Source organism: Ursus arctos, unplaced genomic scaffold, assembly GCF_023065955.2.
Source record: "Ursus arctos isolate Adak ecotype North America unplaced genomic scaffold, UrsArc2.0 scaffold_37, whole genome shotgun sequence".
NCBI classification, from domain to species: Eukaryota; Metazoa; Chordata; class Mammalia; order Carnivora; family Ursidae; genus Ursus; species Ursus arctos.
The window spans coordinates 12,339,781-12,360,199 of NW_026623053.1; the positions used below are offsets into that span (position 1 = coordinate 12,339,781).

The window sequence follows — 20,419 nt, forward strand, 5'->3', positions numbered from 1 at the left end:
CCCCACTCAGCGGGAAGCCTGCTTCTTCCTCTCCCACTCCCCCTGCTTGTGTTCCCTCTCTTGCTGGCTGTCTCTCTGTCAAATAAATAAAATCTTAAAAAAATAAAAAATAAAGATCAAGGTAAGGTCAGAGGGCAAATAACATGGGAATTGGGGTGGAAAAGGTGTACTATAAGACAAGTGTTGGATCACAGAATTTTCCAGAGTAGGGTAGTTCTAGGTAGTAACAAGATCAAGGGTCTGACCACATTTCACTGGGTTACTGAAGTGAAACTAAACATGTACAGAGTTGAGAAAGCTGAATAATTGTAAATTACCCAGGATATCATTAGTACACAGGTACCAAAGCTTTAAAAATATAAAGCCGAAAAACAAATAAATAAAAGACAGTAAGTAAGATATGCCACACAATTACTTCTAATACAGCAAAGAATTCAAACATCAAAAAGGTTCCTCAAAAATTCACGTAAAAGTAGGATTTGGCAAGCCACTTATGAAAGGTTTCAGATAACCAGTTAAATTGCTCTATAAACCAGTAATACTCCCACTTAAACCCAAGCTTGTGAATTCTGCAGTGATGGGAATGAGAGTATCCACAAGTATGAACTCTGTATTGTTTTTGTTCTTGCCTTCCAGTCATCCAGTTTTTATGACATTCTACCCCACAAATAAGAAAACATCATCCTGAGCAGTGATCAAAGGAATATTCAGAGGAGACAAACTTTAAAAAGATCCAATAGTCTAATAAAGAAAGCAATATGAAACCTCTACACACTGTCCTATTATCACCAAATAATTTTTCATTAGCAAAGTAACTGAATATAAGCACTTTCATACCTAGATCCTTAAAGAAAGCTGAAAATGAACCATTACTTACTGTCTTAACAGCTGTCTGCCTTGCTTCCACGTTAACTGGCTATTCTGAGGTGCTGAGGGAGCTTCTGTGTCTTTGGTTTCTTCTAAAAATTAACATACACACACACACACACACAAAAACCCAGATGATTTCACACGCATTATTTCAACTCTTGAGAAAATATTGCCAAAGTTTTCTTACTTTATAGAAGTAAATTAACACTACTGAATATTTACTGTGGGTCATTCATTTTAAGTGTGTTTATCTCAATAACCTAAACACTCAGGTACAACTCTCCTTGTTTTAAAATTGGGAAAACCCAAGAGTACATCAACTATTCTACTAGCAATTGAAAAACCAGAAGACTAGGCTTTGAAATGAAATGCTAAAAAATAATTTTTTTTAACTACCAGAATTCTGCTAGGTTGAATGTCTTCAAAATTAAAAAGCTATATTTAATATTTACTTACACTATTCAAAATCAGCACTTAAGAAACAGTATATATAAAACTACTGAAACAATTTTGAATTTTTATCAGTTAACTTTAAGTCTATTATCATAATACTTTATATAATCAATTTCACTTCTAGAACTAAAACCTAAACCAGAAAATGGTTTCTACTACAAGTACAAAGTCATATTTTATTCTGGAATAAAAGTATATGCATTAAGAGAGAGTTTAATAAATACTACACGGGCGCCAGGCTGGCTCAGTCGGTTAAGCATTCAACTCTTGATTTTGGCTCAAGGTTGTGAGACTGAGCCCCATGTGCAAGATGAAGATTTTTTTTCCTTCTCTTAACCTTATTTGGCTGCCTATGAGGCTTCCAAATTCAATCAATCAAATTTCCAATTTTCAAAATTAAACTGTTAATCACAGCTTCTCCAGATAAAAAGAACTTTGTAATAATAAAAAATTAAGTTCATATGGGATAAGAATTACCTACAAGTATAGAAAGAACTGTTTCATTACCTTTCACCTCTAATTAATACCCAAAATGCACCCACAATTTTATATAGGTTTCAACACAAGGAAAACAGGATAAATAACCTCAGGATTGAGATGGAGATAAAACTACTTACTTTAGTCGTTTATTATTTCCCCCAAAACACTAGATAATATTACAGTGGTCAACCATCTGATTAACCAATAATATCAAAGCAAAATGAGAGTGAGGAAAACATGACTGTTACATAAAAATGAGCTTAAACCAATTTTTCTTGAATTGGGTCAGGAGAAGGTTAACAGAAGAATCAAGCTTACCTGACTCAAAGGTTGGCATTTTCAAATCACCTTGGTTCAGTTCTGTGCCATATTTTAATTTGTGATATTTTGCCCTGAAAATTCAATAATAAATTGTTGAAAGAAAATATTTTATCCTTTTCTACAGAGTTAATTCTGGTATATATTTCTCTAATAACAAATAAAACATAATATGAACGTCTGTTTTTTTTTTTTTGTTTTGTTTTGTTTTTTTTTTTAAAGATTTTATTTATTTATTCGACAGAGACAGAGACAGCCAGCGAGAGAGGGAACACAAGCAGGGGGAGTGGGAGAGGAAGAAGCAGGCTCATAGCAGAGGAGCCTGATGTGGGGCTCGATCCCATAACGCCGGGATCACGCCCTGAGCCGAAGGCAGACGCTTAACCGCTGTGCCACCCAGGCGCCCCTGAACGTCTGTTTTTAAGCTTTACTTGCAAAGAAGTTAGAAAAAAAGGTGCTCAGCTGTGGAAAAAAATGTAAATTACCCAATTAAAGTATACACCTGAGTAAAGATAAATTTTTCATGACCATTAAGGAAAAAAAAAATCCCAAAACTTAGGTTCCATAACAAAAGTTATTATTTCAATTTTAAAGATTTAAATCTTGTCTTTTCCCATTGTAAGAATCAAATCAAAGTATCATCTTGTATTTGGGGCAGGGTTTCATATCTTCCAAAGAGCTTTTAAATACTAGTATAAAAAATATTGTTTTACTTTATATTATACATATAAGAAAATGAGGCAACACATACCTTTCTTGTTTTAATGCATACTCTAACATTTTTATTCTTCTTACTAAATCCTTCTTCAAGTTTTCTTGACCTTTTCTTTCTCCTTGCAAAAATGCTATCCGGGCCTAAAAATATAAAAGATTCGTTTATTTTCATTTTTTCCTAACGATACACAGGGAACCAAAAATAAGAAAACATGACAGCAAGTTTTAAAATTCATACAGTCAACCAAATTTTGTTAAGTAACACAATTATTTTAAAAATAAACATGACTATAAATCAGCTATTTGCTTATAATCTTAAAGTCTCTAATATAAATTTTTATATAATCATAAAAAGAAATTTTATACATAAAAATTGAACCTACTTCCTAACATATAAGTCACAAAGAACTAAAAAATTTTATTTTGATAAATAGGTAAAATATTTTTCCCAAAATGAGATACTGGTTGTTTCAAAAAACAGTAATGATACCTCAAAAGCATTTTATGAAATACTTAAAAATTTATAATCTTTTCTATTCTAACCACACATCCCAAATTCTTTCAATTCTTGAAACAATAACACCACAGTATGGCAATAGTTTAAGTAAAACCACCATATGTTCAAAGAACTCATTACTTTCTATTGTCATTTTTCTACTGTAACATAAAGGTTTTTTCTTTTTAATTGCCTTATTTCCTGTGAGAGGCAATTCTCTTTTTCTGGCCCCTCCTATTATGTCAGTCCCCTTTATCCACCCAACACTAAAGAGTAATTGTTTAAAGAGACTAGCATCTGTGTGGAGACATTTGCCATTATGTACATAATTACAATAAAATTAACTTCCACATGGGGGAGAATGCTCTTGCTGAGATAATACATAGGTGTATTTGTTGATTAAGAAAAAGTAAGCTACTTAGTAACTTAATTACAATTAATGGAATCAGAACCAATGAATTCAGCTGAATGATTTAACCCATTAAGTTAGGATCTGTTCATTTCTATAATAGAAATAGCCAGCATTGGGGCGCCTGGGTGGCTCAGTCACTGGGCGTCTGCCTTTGGCTCAGGGCGTGAACCCAGCGTTCTGGGATCGAGCCCCGCATCAGGCTCCTCCACTGGGAGCCTGCTTCTTCCTCTCCCACCCCCCCCTGCTTGTGTTCCCTCTCTCACTGGCTGTCTCTCTGTCAAATAAATAAATAAAATATTAAAAAAAGAAAAAAACAGCCAGCAGACCAGCTAAATCAAACTGATTAATATAAACCTGAGTATTAAATGCCCACCGCCATCAAAACAAGCTCTTCTCTATAATCCTTTACTTTTTTTAAAGATTTACTTATTTATTTGAGAGAGTGAGTGAGCACAAGCAGGGGAGAAGAGCAGAGGGAGAGGGAGAGCACACTTCCCGCTGAGTAGGGAGGCTGATTCGAGGCTACATCACAGGACCCGGAGATCATGACCTGAGCAGAAGGCAGATGCTTAACCGACAGAGACACCCAGGTGTCCCTCTATTATCCTTTAAAAAAGAAACAAAAACAAAAAACATGAGGGGTGAGGGTAGCTCGGTCAGTTAAGCTAAGCGTGGGACAATTGATTTCAGCTCACGTCACTATCTCAGGGTCATGAGATTAGGCCGAGCTTAAGATTCTTTCTCTCCCTCTCCCACTGCCCCACCCCCAACCTCCGCTCACTGGCTCTCTCTGAAATAAAAAAGAAATCATCTATAACTCCTTAACACCTGAGATGTTAGACAGCTACTTCCAAATACAAATTTGAAAACAAAAATAAAACGTCTAGAAAAAATGGTAACTATTCAGAACCTAATACTCTAACATCCTAAAGAGAAAAGTGGCATTTAAGACTCTCTTGAGCTACAAAGCAAAAGCGAAATGCCAATTTCATCACACAGCCTCAAGAAATTCTGATTAAGTTTTTTGCCTGCATCGACTTTCTCCTTTTCACCACAGTAAGTGCAGTCACCATCCATTGTCACCATACAACACCACCCTTACACTATTATTGACTATATTCTCTACAGGACTTTTCATTCCCTAACTTATCCATTCTATAACTGGAAGTTGTACCTCTTAAACCACTTCACCTATTCTGTCTATCCCCCCAACCTCCTCACCTCTGGCAACCACCAGTTAGTTCTCTGTATTTATGATTGTTTCTTTTTGTGTGTGTATTCAATTAACTTTGTTTAGATTCCACATAAATGAAATCATATAGTATCTGTCTTTCTTTGGTTTACTTCACTTAGCATAATGCCTTCTGGGTCCATCAATGTTGTCGCAAATGGCAAGATCTCCTTTTTATGGCTGAGTAATATTCCATTGTGTAATATTCCATCGTCTTTATCTGTTCAACTATCAACGGACACTTAGGTTGCTTCCATATCTTGACTACTGTAAATAATGCTGCAATAAACACAGGGATGCATGTATCTTTTACCAATTAGCATGTCCATCTTCTGTGGGTAAATACCCACTAGCGGAATTACTGGACTATATGGTATTTCTATTTTTAATTTTTTGAGGGACCTCCATCTTGTTCTCTACAGCAGTTGCAGCAATTTACACATTTCCACCAATGGTGCAGAAGGGTTCCCTTTTCTCTACATCCTCACCAACACTTTTATTTCTTGTCTTTTTTATATCAGCCACCCTGACAGGTCTAAGGTGATAGGTCACTATGGTTTTGCTATGCATTTCCCTGATTAATGATGTGAGCATCTTTTCACAGGTCTCCTGGTCATCCATATGTCTTCTTTGGAAAAATGTATACTCAGGTCCTCTGTTCATTTTTAAATCAGATTGTTATTATTTTTATTTATTTATTTTTTGGTGTTCAGTTGTACTAAGTTCTTTATATGACATTAACCCTTTATCAAGTATTTCATTTGCAATTATCTTCTCCCATTTGGTAGGATGTCTTTTCATTTTGTTGACTGTTTCCTTCACTGCGCAGAAACTTTTCATTTTGGTGTAGTCCCAATAGTTTATTTTTTCTTGTGTCTCCCTTGCCCGAGAGGACACATTTAGAAAAATGTTGCTAAGATCAATGTCTAAGACATTATTGCCTGTTTTCTTTCAGGAGTTTTATGGTTTCACATTTAGGTCCTTAATTCATTTTGAGTTTATTCTGTGTATGGTATAAGAAAGTGGTCTCCTTTCACTCTTTTGCACACAGCTGTCTGGTTTTCCCAACACCTTTTATTGAAGAGACTGTCTTTTCCCTATTGTATACTCTTGAGTCCTTTACCATAAATTTACCATGTAAGTATGGGTTTATTTTTGGGTTCCCTATCTTGTTCCACTGATCTATGTGTCTATTTTTATGCCAGCACCACACTTTTGTCATTACTATAGCTATGTAAGTGTTATCTTGAAATCTGGGATTGTGATACCTTCAGTTTTGTTGTTCTTTTTCAAGACTGCTTTGACCATTTAGGGTCTTTTGTGGGTCCACCCAAATTTTAGGATTGTTTGTTTTAGTTCTGTTAAAAACTACTGATATTTTAACAGGGATTGCACTGAATCTATAGACTTTGAGTAGTATGGACATTTTGACAATATTAATTCTTCCAACCCATAAACATGGTATAACTTCCCATTTGTTTGTGTCATCTTCAATTTCTTTTATGGATGCTTTCTAGTTTTCAAAATACAACTCTCTCACCTCCTTGGTTAAATTTATTCCTAGGTATTTCATTACTTCTAGCGCAACTGTAAACAGACTGTTTTCTTAATTTCTCTACCACTTTTGTTATTAGTTTATAGAAATTCAACAGAATTCTGTATATTAATTTTGTATCCTGTGGCTCCACTGAATTTATTAGTTCGAACAGTTTTTTGGTAGTCTTTAGGATTTTCTATATATAATATAATGCCATCTTCAAATAGTGGCAATTTTACTTCTTCCTTACCAATTTGGATGCTTTTTTTATACCCCTCAGGTCTGATTGCTAAATGCAGGACTTCCAGTTCTATGTTAAATAAAAATGACGAGGAACACCCTTGTCTTGTTCCTGATCTTAAAGGAAAACCTTTAAGCTTTTCCCCCTTAAGTATGATATTAGCTGTGGTCTTGTCATATATGACCTTTACCATGTTGTATGTTGCCTCTAAACACACTTTGTTGAGTTTCTATCATGAAAGGATGCTGAATTTTGTCAAATGCTTTTACTGCATCTACTGAGATGATCATATGGTTTTATCCTTCATTATGTTAAAGGGATGTATCACGATTAATTTGCAGATATAGAACCATCCATTTTTTTAAAGATTTTATTAATTTATTTGAGATAGAGAAAGAGAGCATGAGTGGGGGGGCAGAAGGAGAGGGAGAAGCAGGCTCCCTGACGAGCAGGGAGCCCAATGTGGGGCTTGATCCCAGGACCCAGGATCATGACCCAAGCCAAAGACAGATGCTTAAGTGACTGAGCCACTTAAGCGCCCCTAGAACCATCCTTGTATTGACTTAAAAAAGAAAAAAAAAAAAAAAAAGGCAAAAACCATTATGACATACTACAAAAGCATTATGTGATTCCAATTTCCAGATCTTATAAGCATATTATAATTAGCCATGGAAAAAGATGAAAGCAGCTCATTTTTTCCTGCTTCTTAAAAAGCAGTAATCAGGGGCACCAAGGTGGCTCAGCTGATTAAGCGTCTGCCTTCGGCTCAGGTCATGATCCCTAGGTCCTAGGATCCAGTCCCGCATCAGGCTCCCTGCTCAACGGGGAGTCTGCTGCTCCCTCTTCCTCTGCTCCTCTCTTTCTCTGTCAAATAAATAAATAAAATCTTAAAAAAAAAAAAAAAAGCAGTAATCAGTGATTTTCCAATGAGAAAGGCACTGAAACTAAGTAAAAGTCATAAGGTCCTCTAAAGGATTTAAACAAAACAAAACAAAACAAAACACACGCCTAAACAGTGGTAATGTTTCCTATTAGAATCTTACACTATTGTGAGAATTCATTTTCATTTCTTGTCTTGGCATTTTCATATTAAAAACCATCCATCCATACAGAATCTAGTACATTAAAGAAGCACAAACTATATTAAAAAAGCAAGAATCCCACAGCAGCTTTTGAACAGGAGTTGAACGAAGATAATTCACAAACACAGAGGACAAAAAAAGATGAGAATTCGTTAAGAAAATACCTTTAAAAGGACATGTCCTAACCCAAACCACATGAAGATGAGGGTAAAAAAAAATATCATATATATCATGACTGCTGGACGTGGCCCTATGACCTCACATCACAGAGTATCTATGTAGATATTCTGACTTAAAAGGTAAAGGTTATGTCTGATAGTGATTAAAAAAAAACCAATTAAATAAGAAACAGTGCTTAATAAAGGTTCACTGACAATGAATTCTGAGCTATTTTTACAGGTCATACGCACTATTAGTAGCATCATCTCAGCAAATAAACACTTTAAAAAGTAACTGCCCCCCCACCCCAAAAAAGAGGGATGCCTAGTTGGCTCAGTTAAGCCCCTTCCTTTGGCTCAGGTCATGATCCCAGGGTCCTGGAATTGAGCCCCACTTCAGGCTCCCTGCTCAGCGGCGAGCTCTGCACCCCCCCACCCCCACTTGTGCTCTTTCTGTCAAAATAAACAAAATCTTAAAAAAAAAAAAAGCAATTGCAAAAACATTTACAATAGCATAAAATACAAAAAGTATCTAGGAATAAACCAACAAAAATGTGCAAGATCTCTGCAGAAAAAACTGCAACCTGTACTAGCAGACTCATAAAAAACAATTTTCACACAAACTATAAGTTAATACAATTTCAATCAAACTTTCAGTGCGCACGTAGAACTTGACAAAATAATTCTAAAAATTCTAAAATTCAAATTGCCAAGAACAGGCAAGACAATCACCAAGGAGGAAATGGTAGAACTTGCTCTACCAGAAAGTAAAATGGTTTGTAAAACTAGAGAAATTAAAACAGTGACTGGTGCAGGGATAGACAGATAAAAGAAAAAAACCTCCAGAAACAAACCAATGTATATGAGGTCACATGATTTATGAAAATAGAAGTTTAGAACACTAAGAATGGCCCTTTCAGAAATTGTGCTTAGCATACAGGGTAAACATAATGGGAAAGGGAGATGAAATAAAACTTCCGCCTGACACATCAGTTGTAGGAGGATTATAGATCTAAATGTGAAGGCAGAGCAATAATGTTTTTTAGGATCTAACATATATCTTCAAAATCTCAGATTAAGGAAAGATTCTTGAACAAGACAAGAGTATTAACCATAAAGAAAAGGATGAATAAATTCATTACCATTTTAAAAGTTCTGTTCAAGGCACAGGAGGGATTAGCAACTTGCTTCAGGCTTGTTTTTGGACAGCCCCCGAGTGAAAAATAGCTTAAAAAAACAATAAAAGAATATGTAACACAGACCCAATATGGCCCATAGAGCCTAATATATTTACTACTGAAGTTCATAAACCTCCTATACTATTATCAGGCCAAAAAGTTTTTAAATCAAAAAAGACTGCAAGAGACAAAGGACATTATACATTAATAAAAAGTTCAATAAAGATAAAAAATTAGAAATATTTATGTACTTAATAAGATCATCAAAATGTATGAAACAAAAACTGAAGGGGGAAATAGTTTCACAGTAATAGCTGGAGACTTCAATATCCCACTTTTAATAACAGATCAAAGAATCAGAAGATAAGGAAACAAGAGGACTTCAACAACACAATAAACCAACTAGATCTAACAGACATATACTGAACACTCTACCAACAACAGAATACACATTCTTTCCAAGTATGCATGGGATATTCTCCACGATGGACCGTATGTTCACCACAAATTAAGTCTCAGTAGATTTAAAATGATAAATATCATAAAAAAATTTCTTTCAACACAACGAAAAAAGAAATCAGTAACAGAAAGAAAACCAGAAAATTCACAAATTAGTAGAAATTGAACAACACACTCTTAAGCAACTAATGGAACAAATCACAAGGAAAATTAGAAAATACTTAGGAATAAAAATGAAAATACAGCATACCAAAACCTACGGGATGCAGCAAACACAGTGCTTAGGGAAAATTTTACAGCTATAAATGCTTGTATTAAGACACAAGAAGGTGCCTGGGTGGCTCAGTGCTTAACCTCAGTCGGTAAAGCATCTGCCTTTGGGTCGGGTCATGATCCCGGAGTCCCGAGATGGAGCCCCACATCGGGACTCCCTGATCAGCAGGGAGTCTGCTTCTCTCTCTCTCTCTGCTTCTCCTCCCTCTTCTTCTTGCTCGCTCTCTCTCAAATAAATAAAATTTAAAAAAACAAAACAAAACAAGAAAGATCTCAAATTAACAACCGTGTTACTATTTAAGGAACAAGAAAAAGAACAACAAATCAAACCCAAAGGCAGCAGAAGGAAAGAAAGAAAGATTAAAGTAGAGACAGACAAAACAGATGACAAAACAAAACAGAAAAATCAACAAAATCAAAACCTGATTCCTTAAAAGTATCAACAAAATTGACAAAACGTTAGCTGGGCTAAGAAAAAAAGGAAGACACAAATGTTAAAATCAGAAATGAAAGTGGAGGCATTACAACCAATTCCACACAAATAAACGGATTAGAAGAGTACTATTAACAATTGCACATCAACAAATCGGATAACCCAGAAACACAAAACCTAACAAGACTGAATGATAAAGAAAATCAGAAAAGACCTACTTATAGATTGATGCAGTAATCAAAAATCCCTCATACAGTAATTAAGCATCTGACTCTTTATTCAGGCTCAGATCATGTCGTCAGGGTCATTGAGATTGAGCCCTGCGTCTTTGGTCTCCCTACTAAGCAGAGAGTCCACTTCTCTCCTTCTCCTTCTGCCCTTCTGTCTGCCTCCACATGTTTTCCCTCTAAAATAAATACATAAATCTTTTTTAAAAATAAAAAATAAAAATCCCACATACAAAGAAAACCCTGGACATGATAGCTTTACTAGTGAATCCTGCTGAACATTTAAAGAATTAACACAAATCCTTGTAAAACATTTCCAAAAATTGAAGACAAAACACTCCTTAACTTAGCAAGGCCCGCAATGCCCCATACCAAAGCCAGACACAAACACTGTAAGAAAATTACAGACCAGTATCTTATAAACACTTCTGTAAAAACCCTCAACATAATACTAGTAAATCAAATTCAGCAGCATATTATGAAGATTGTACACCATGACCAAGTGAGATTTATTCCTTGAATGCAAGGATGGTTCAACACAAGAAAAACAATCAATGTAAGGCACCTCATTAATAGAGTAAAGGGGAAAAACTGCAAAACCATTTTGACTGATGCAGAAAAAGAATTTGACAAAATTCAGCACCCTTTCATGACAAAAAAAAAAAAAAAAACCACTCAACAAACTAAGAATAAAATAAAACTATCTCAAATAATAAAAAAGCCATATATGAAAAGCTCACAACAAACATCATACTCAATAGTTTAAGACTGAAAGCTTTCCCTCTAAAATCAGAACAGAGGGAAGGGGGAGGTATGTCTAGTGCCTGGGTGGCTCAGTCAGTAAATGTCCGACTCTTGGTCTCAACTCAGGTCTTGATCTCAGTGTCATGAATTCATGCCCTGTGTTTGGACTCCACGCTGGGCATTGTGTCTACTTAAAAATATATAAATAAAATAAAATAAAATAAAATAAGAACAAGGGAAGGACGCCTATGTCAACACTCCTATACAATATAGAACTGTAAGTACTGGCCAGAGTAATGAGGCAAGAAAAATAAAGGAATCCAAATTAAAAAAGTAAATTTATCTCTGTTCACAGATCATACGGTCTTATATGTAGAAAACCCAAAAGATTCCATAAAAATGTTAGGACTAACAATTTAAGCAAAGTACTGAGATACCATCACAGAAAAATAAACAGCATTTCTTTTTTTTTCTTTTCCTTTTTCGCAGGGGCGGGGGGTGGAGAGGGAGAGGGAGAGAAAGAATCTTAAACAGGCCCCAAGCCCAGCCCAGAGCCCAAAATGGGGTTTGATCTCACAACCCTGAGATCATGACCTGAGCCAAAATCAAGAGTCAGACACTTAACCGACTGAGCCACCCAGACGCCCTCAACAGCATTTGTATATATCATCAATGAACAATCATGAAAGGAAATTATAGAACAATTCTATTTTTAACAGCATCAAAAAGGATAAATTAACTTAGGAATTAACTTAACCGAGGAGGTGAAGAACTGGTACAATGAAAAGCACAAAATAATGCTGAATAAAATTAAAGACTGAAATAAATAGAAACACATTTCATGTTCATGGACTAGAACACTAATATTATTAAAATATCAATACTACCCAAAGTAATTTACAGATTCAGTGCAATTCCTTTCAAAATCCCAATGACAGTTCTTGTAGAAATAGAAAAATCCACACTAAAATTTACATGGAATCTCAGGGGACCCCTAACTAGCAAAACAATCTTGAAAAAGAATGAAGTTGGAAGACTTTCTAAGTTCAAAACATACGCACAAAGCAAAAGTAATCAAGACAGTACGATACTGGCAAACAGACAGACATATAGACCAATGGAACAGAAATGAGAGACCAAAAATAAACCCTTAATATATAGGTCAAATGATCTTTTACAAGGACGCCCAGACCATACAGAGAAGAAAGAACAGTCTTTTCAACAGGTGCTATTGGGAAAAATGAATATTCACATGCAAAAGAATGAAGTCAGACTGTTCATATACCACAAATTATCATACACCACAAATTAATTCAGAATGGATCAAAGACCTAAACATAAGATCTAAAGCTATAAAGTTAAAAGAAAACAGGACAAAAGCTTCAAAACACTGGATCTAGGAATAATTTCCTGGATATGAAACCAAAAGCGCAGGTAACAGAAGAAAAAACACACAAAATGGACATGATGAAAATTTAAAACTTTTGCACATCAATGGAAACAGACAACACAGTGAAAAAGGAATCTGTGGAATGGCAGAAAATATTTGCAAATTGTGTGACTGATAAAAGATTAACATACAGAATACAGACTATTTCTAAAACTCAAGAACAACAAAAAACCCAATTCAAAAATGGACAAAAGACCTGAATAGGTATTTCTCCAAAGAAGATACATGATTGGCCAATAAGCACAAGAAAACATGCCTTACACCACTAATCATTATGGAAGCCCCCTAGAGATACTATACCTCATTAGGATAGCTAATTAAAAACAGTAACAACAACAAAAAGCATCAGTGAGGATTTGAAGAAACTGGAAACCTTGTGTAAATGTCAGCAAAATGACAGAGCCATTGTGGAAGATAATATGGTGGTTCCTCAAAAAATTAAAAATAGAATCACCATATTACCCAGGCGCCTGGGTGACACAGTAGGGTTGAGCGGCTGACTCCTATTTTAGGCTCCCGTCCTGATCCCAGGGTCGTGAGATCAAGCCCTGCATCAGGCTCTGTGCTCAGCGTGGAGTTTGCTTGGCCCTCTCTCTCCCTCTGCCCCTTGCCCATGCGTGCTCTTGCACATGCTTTCTCTCTCTCTCTCTAAAGTAAATAAATAAATCTTAAAAAAAATTATCATATTACCCAGCAATTCCACTTCCGGGCATATACTAAAAAGAACTGAAAGCATGGTCTTGAAGAGAAATTTACAGATCTATGTTAATAGCAACACCATTCCTTATAGCTAAAACCTGGAAGCAACCCAAATGTCCATCAAAAGATAAATGCGGGCACCTGGGTGACTCAGTCAGTTAAGCATCTGACTCGTGATTTCAGTTCAGGTCATGACCTCAGGGTCGTGAGATCAAACCCTGTGTCAGGGCTCCATGCTCAGCAGCGAGAAAAATCTAGGTTTGTGTTTGATGAGTTTTTAATAGAAATATAAAAATGAAAAGCATGATCTTGGGGAAAAAAAGCATGACTTTATTAAAACTGAAATCACTTCTGCTCTGCAAAAGACATTAAGAGAATGAAAAGATATACCACAGACTGGGAGAAAATATTTGTAAAAACACATATCTGACTAAGGATTGTTACTCACTACCTACAAAGAATCCTTAAAAACAACTCTTATTAACAACCAAAACTTTAAAAGGGCAAAAGATCTTAACAGGCATGTCAACAAAGAAGATACACAGGTGGCAAATAAGTATCTGAAAAGATGCTCCACATCACTGTCATCAGGAATATGCAAATTACAACAATGAGATACCACTACAGATCCATCAGAATGGTTGAAATCCAAAACACCAACAGTAGGTGAAGCAACACAAACTCTCATTCATTGCTGTTGAGAATCCAAAATGGTACAGCCACTTTAGAAAACTGTATGGCAGTCTGTTATTACAAACTAAATGTACTCTTATCCTAAGATCCATCAATCATGCTCCTTTGGTACTTACCTAAATCAGCTGAAAACCTCTGTCTACATAAAAATCTACACATGAATGTTTAAAGCTGTTTTATTATTAACTGCCCAAACTTGGAATCAACCAAGACATCCTTCAACAGGTGAACGGATAAACTGTATCACATCCATACAGGGAACAGTATTCATCAATAAAAAGAGATGAGCTATCAAGCCATGTAAAGACATGGAGGAACCTTAAATGCATATTCCAAAAAGTGAAAGAAGCCTGGAGAGGCTACGTATTGCATAATTCCAACTATGACATTATAGAAAAGGCAAGACTATCAACACAGCAAAAAAAAATCAGTGGTTACCAAGTGTTCAGGGATATGGGGGAAGATGAATAGGTGAAGCACAGGGAATTTTTACGGGTGATGAAACTGTTCTGTAGGATACTGTAACGATGAATCTGTACCATTATGCTTTTGTCAAAACCTACAGACCAGTACAACATAAAATGAACATTAAACTAAGGACTTCAGTTAATAATAATAACACTCAAAACTTGTTCATTAATTATAGCAAATGCACCACTCTAATGTTAGTAACAGAGGGAAAATGTTTTGGGGGTTGGGGGCACGGCACATGTGGGAGCTCTATGCTATATGCTCAATTTTTCTGTAAATCTAAAATTATTCAAAATATTCATCAGCAAGTGTTGGTGAAGATGTAGAGAAACTGGAATTCCTGTGCACTGCTGATGGAATTGTAATAAAACCATTATGTGCATGAAATACTGTGAGAATTCCTTGAAATATTAAAAATAAAACTATCAAATATGATCCAGCAATTCCATTTCTGAGTATACATATCCAAAATAATTTAAAGCCAGGTCTTGAAGAGGTATCTGCCTTCCCATATTCACAGCAGCCCTATACGAAACAGCCAAGAGGTGGAAGCAACACAACTGTCCATCGGCTGATGAATGGATTAACAAAATATGGCATATATATACTAAGGAGTTATTATTTGGCCTTAAAACAGAAAGAAATCCTACCACATGCTACATGAATGAACCATTAGGACATACTGTGTCAAAAGAGGCAGTCACTTTAAGACAAATGTGTACAATTTCACTTTTATGAGGTATATAAAAGTAGTGAAATTGATAGTAACTGAAAGTAGAATGGCAGTTAAAAAGGAGAGGGGGAGGGACACCCAGTGGCTCAGTTGGGCAAGTGTCTGATTCTTGGTTTCAGCTCAGGTCTTGACCTCAAGGCTGTGAGTTCAAGCCCGGGACTGGGCGCACACACACACACACACACACACGCAAAAGTAGAGGGGTAGGAATTGTTGTTTAATGGGTTTAATGTTTCAGATTTGCAAGATGAAAAAGTTCTGAAGATCTGTTTCACAACAGTGTGAATATACTTAACACTAATGAACTGTACACTTAAAAAATTGTGCTAAAAAGTGTAACACAGTATTTACCATCTTAACCATTTTTAAGTACTAAAAGAACTTAAAAAAAAAACAAGCAAATCAGATGGAAGGTATTTGCCAAACATATAGATAAGAATGGGATCATACACATAATATAGAATTCATATCCACTCCCCTAAAAGACATACCACATAACAAAAAAGACAGCATGATGGAAATACTGTAAAAAGACTTACACTTCACAAGATATCAAAATGGCCAATAAATTACGAAACAGTTCTCAATCTCATCTGTATTCAGAGGAATACAAATTCAAAATACCAATAAAGTAACAATACCAGATTGACTAAAAATTTTTAAATCTGACAATACTATTTTTGAGGAAGTGTGAATCAACAGAAACTCCCATAAATGACTTATGGGACCACAAACAGGTATAACCTCTTTGTAAAAGTTTTGCATTACACTTAAGTTGAAGATATAAATACATTAAATCCAAAATTTCTAGATAACAGACCCAAAAGAAATACATGTGCATATGTATGTACAATGAGACATGTAAAATATCCCCAGAATCATTTTTTATAAAAGCCAAAGACTACAAACAATCTAAAAATCCCTCAGAGAAGAGATAAACTGTGGCGTATTAGTACAGTGAAATACTACAGAGCAAAGGAAATAAACAAACTACAGCCACACATAATACAGATGAACCAACATAATGATGAGGGAAAAGGCAAGACACAAAAGACAACGTCCTGTATGATTCCATTTATGTAAAGTTCACTATCAGACATAACTAATACAGTTGAGGAATGTACACTTAGTAATGTATAAAGAAAACCAAGAAAATGATTACACAAAAATGATAGCAGTTATCCCCCTGAGGGAAGGAGGCAGTAATAATTTGGAAGGGCCAGGTGGTAAGGCTCCTGGGGGACTAGCAGTGCTCTATCCATCTCCTGACCTTTCCAAGAGTGATCTCATAGTTGTTCTCTTTGTAATAATTGGCTAAACTGTGCAATTATGTTTTATACACTTTACTGCATTATATAAATTTTCATAATTTTAAAATGTTTTATATTAATGTTTAAAAATTAGTCTTACTCTGGGGCGCCTGGGTGGCACAATGGTTAAGCGTCTGCCTTCGGCTCAGGGCGTGATCCCGGCGTTATGGGATCGAGCCCCACATCAGGCTCTTCCGCTATGAGCCTGCTTCTTCCTCTCCCACTCCCCCTGCTTGTGCTCTCTCTCTCGCTAGCTGTCTCTATCTCTGTCGAATAAATAAATAAAATCTTTAAAAAAAAATTAATCTTACTCTTAACAGTTAGATTTAAGAAGTACATTTTTATTGTGAAAATGAGGTCAATGACCTAGGTCCTTCAGTTAAGAGGAAAAGGTTCTACATGGAGCATGTAGTACCATCCATAAAGGAAGTACTTTTTTAAAAAAACCACAAATTTTGCGGTTGCCTGGATGGCTCAGTTGGTTAAGCATCTGTCCGGCTCTTTATTTCAGCTCAGGTCATGATCTCAGGGTTGTGAGACCAAGCCCCACATTGGGCTCCACATTGGGCTCCACACTGGGCATGGAGCCGGCTTAAGACTCTTCATCTCCCTCTCCTTCCCCCCAATTCACACTCTCTGTAAAAAAAATAAAAATAAAATATAAAACACCACAAGTTTTCATTTTTTTATTTTCCAAGTCACCTAATTTTAATATTTTTAATTATTTGACTTCAAGATTGTAACTGTGATGATTAACTTGAAATTCATTACTACTAACATACTGTATAGGCAGAAATGAACCTTATAAATTTGTTTCCATATCTAATCACAGTTAATTCACAGTAACAAAACCTGTTGTCTTTTAAGACAATTTTTCTTCCTTTAAATGTAGGTAAAGGTACTCATTGGGACCATATTTTATTTATCACCTGAGTTTAACAGATTCAACAATCAGCATGTGCTTATCACATGAGCGCCTAAAAAAAAAAAAATTACTGGATATTGAGAGCAGATCACTTTTAAACTGCAAGACCACTAGAGGTCATCAGAGCAAAACGTTCAACATTGATTGAACCAGCCTCAAGTTATTTCACAATTACTATAGTTTCCATGTTTCTAAAATAAGAGTATCTTGCTTAAAACAAAGAAAGAAATTACTTAACAAAAGATGTTTTACTGTAAGAGTTTTCTTACTTTAAACAAAATTTAAATGCTAAGACTAGAGACAGGTCAGTTTTGTTTAATGATTATAAAACATTCTTTAGAACTTTTTGGAAAACTGGTAATATACTCAGAAACTAAAAAACCATCAACAAGCAAATTTTAACATCCCAAGGAATTAACAAAGCAAGTGTTAAATACTTTATGTATAGAAGCAAATTAATGAAAAATCAGGTTATAGCAACTATTAATAAATTCAAGACACCACTATTTAAAATAATCTCTTTCTGCCCACGGGTCCTGTCCCTGTGCCATAAATAAAAACACCTTTTGGGGCACCTGGGTGGCTCAGTCAGTTGAGCAGCTGTCTTCAGCTCAGGTCAGAATCTCAGGGTCCTGGGATCAAGCCCCATGTCGGGCTCCCGGCTCAGAAGGAAGTCCACTTCTCCCTCTGCTCCCCATCCCCCCCAACTCCTACTGGTGTTCTCTCAAATAAAATCTTTAAAAATAAACACCTTTTTGCACTAAATAAATAAATAAATAAATAAAATAGTAGGCTCTCAACAAGTGTTAGCACCCTCTCCCCTAATGATCAACTGAAATTATAAAAGTGGTTCTATTCCAAGCACTTAAATATCTGGAATTAAGCAAGGTTCAGCCAGCTATAAATAATGTAAGATAAAAGTATAAAGACTCAGGTGACCCACTGACATTTTATATAAAACTAAATAGAAAATAATTCATTTAATACAGAGGTTTCAAAACCTAGCTAATTATCAGAATCATTAAGGAGCTTAGATATTAAAATAGAAATACCTCATAATTCAGTATGGTGAAGCACTACACAGAGAGCTTTGTATAATCATCTAGGGATACAAAAGCAGTTCCCCACTTAACAAGGCAGACTCAAATGGCATATTATGCTTTCAATAATAAACAAAAAACCTGCTCACAATAGCTTAGAAAGTTTTTCACAAAAATAAGTTTTCAGGGGCACCTGGGTGGCTCAGTGAGTTAAGCATCTGCCTTCAGCCCTGTGTCGGGCTCCCTGCTCAGCGGGGACACTGTTTCTCCCTCTTCCTCTCCCATGAGCCCTGCCCCCACCCTATGCTCTCTCAAATAAATGAATAAAATCTTTAAAAAAAAAATAACTTTCCAGTATTATAGACAGGTAAGAATTCCAGAGAAAAGAAAGACTAAAAATTACTAAGATTTCCAGAGGCAACTAAAATCTATATTCTGTTTTTATCTCTTCTACCAGAGCCTAAAACAAAAGTTAATAAAAATACCACTCCATCCTCTACAAACCCAATGCCATTTTTCATGGTAATAGCTGATTTAAAGCATAAGAGATTTTCAACTATCAACTCTGCTCTAATAAGTTCTCATTTATCTAGTATTTGAAAGCATTAAGTTCCACGTAAGCCCATTTTCCATAAACAGAGGAAGTACACCCCCTTTTAAGTATAAACCTGTAAGCCATTTTAATGGACTCGCTAAAAACATGTTTACTGCCATCATAACTATTTTCTAAATCTGTTATAAATCACATCATATACAAGTTCAGAAAAAACTCCAAAATAATGCAAAAGAGTAACATGGTATTATAGTACTTACTCAAGATCTGTAGAATACAATGACACGTCCCTTGAGCGCACAGAGCCACTTCTATCAAAATACTATACTTAAAACATTCTACCAACTTTTCTTGAAAGATTTTATTTATTTATTGGGAGGAGGTGGGGTAAGTACAAGCTGGGGAAGGAGTAGAGGGAGAAGCAGACCACCCGCTAAGCAGGGAGCCAAACGTGGGGCTTGATCCTAGGACCCCAGGATCATGACCTGAGCCGAAGGCAGACGCTTAACCGACTGAGCCACCCAGGTGCCCCTCTACTAACTTTTTAAAAGAGTTTTCTTGACTGACTCTTAGTCAAGCTTGTTTTCTATACTATTGAAGTCCTGGCAACAAGCTTCCCTCTTCCCTCAACATTCTATTTTGTACCAAGTTATATCTAAGCTAAGAATAAATAAATCCCACTACTTCTAACATATCTTATTGTTATTTATATATCTTTGAAAAGAGAATGAAATTTCTTTGGGGATATGCCAGGTATAAACTTTTCAAAAAGTAACTAAATGGAAAAGGCTTCCATACATAAGTGTCTTTCAGCTTTTGTTTTGTTTTGTTTCTGCTGACAAGATTCTTCAGGAGAGCCAATAATGGTTATGTTGACAAAAATATTATTACATTCTCAAGACTGGTATGTTTCTTGAAACCATTTTTTTTTTAATAAAACTCCCAGGAGATACTTCAAATTTTATAGTAAAAATAAAAAGATTACAAACAATAAAAAATAATCTTACAAGCAAAAGTTTTCAAGAACAGCAGCTCTGGGGCGCCTAGGTGGCTCAGTCAGTAAAGTGTCTGCCTTCGCCTTGGATCATGATCCCAGGGTCCTGGGATCACACCCCACGCTGGGCTCCCTGCTCAGCGAGGAGCCTGCTTCTCCCTCTCCTTCTGCCTGCTGCTCCCCCGCTTGTGCTCTCTGTCAAATAAATAAAATCTTAAAAACAAATAAAAGAACAGCACTTAGGG

General features: G+C 35.7%; 1 protein-coding gene across 4 annotated transcripts in view; it reads right to left on the reverse strand.

Moving 5' to 3' along the window:
- STRN3 (striatin 3) overlaps positions 1-20,419 on the reverse strand; it is a 104,697-nt gene that overhangs the window by 50,435 nt on the left and 33,843 nt on the right. For 2 of the 4 annotated variants that reach the window (XM_057306467.1, XM_026513548.4), the window contains exons 1-4: positions 9,135-9,314; positions 2,873-2,976; positions 2,122-2,195; positions 878-959 (exon numbers count right to left, since the gene is read on the reverse strand). In XM_057306467.1, the coding sequence (XP_057162450.1) occupies positions 878-959; positions 2,122-2,195; positions 2,873-2,976; positions 9,135-9,299 (425 nt within the window). In that variant the 5' untranslated portion in view covers positions 9,300-9,314. Of the gene's footprint in view, positions 1-877; positions 960-2,121; positions 2,196-2,872; positions 2,977-9,134; positions 9,315-20,419 lie in introns of those variants that run through there. The other 2 variants (XM_026513547.4, XM_026513546.4) reach the window with 1 other exon arrangement.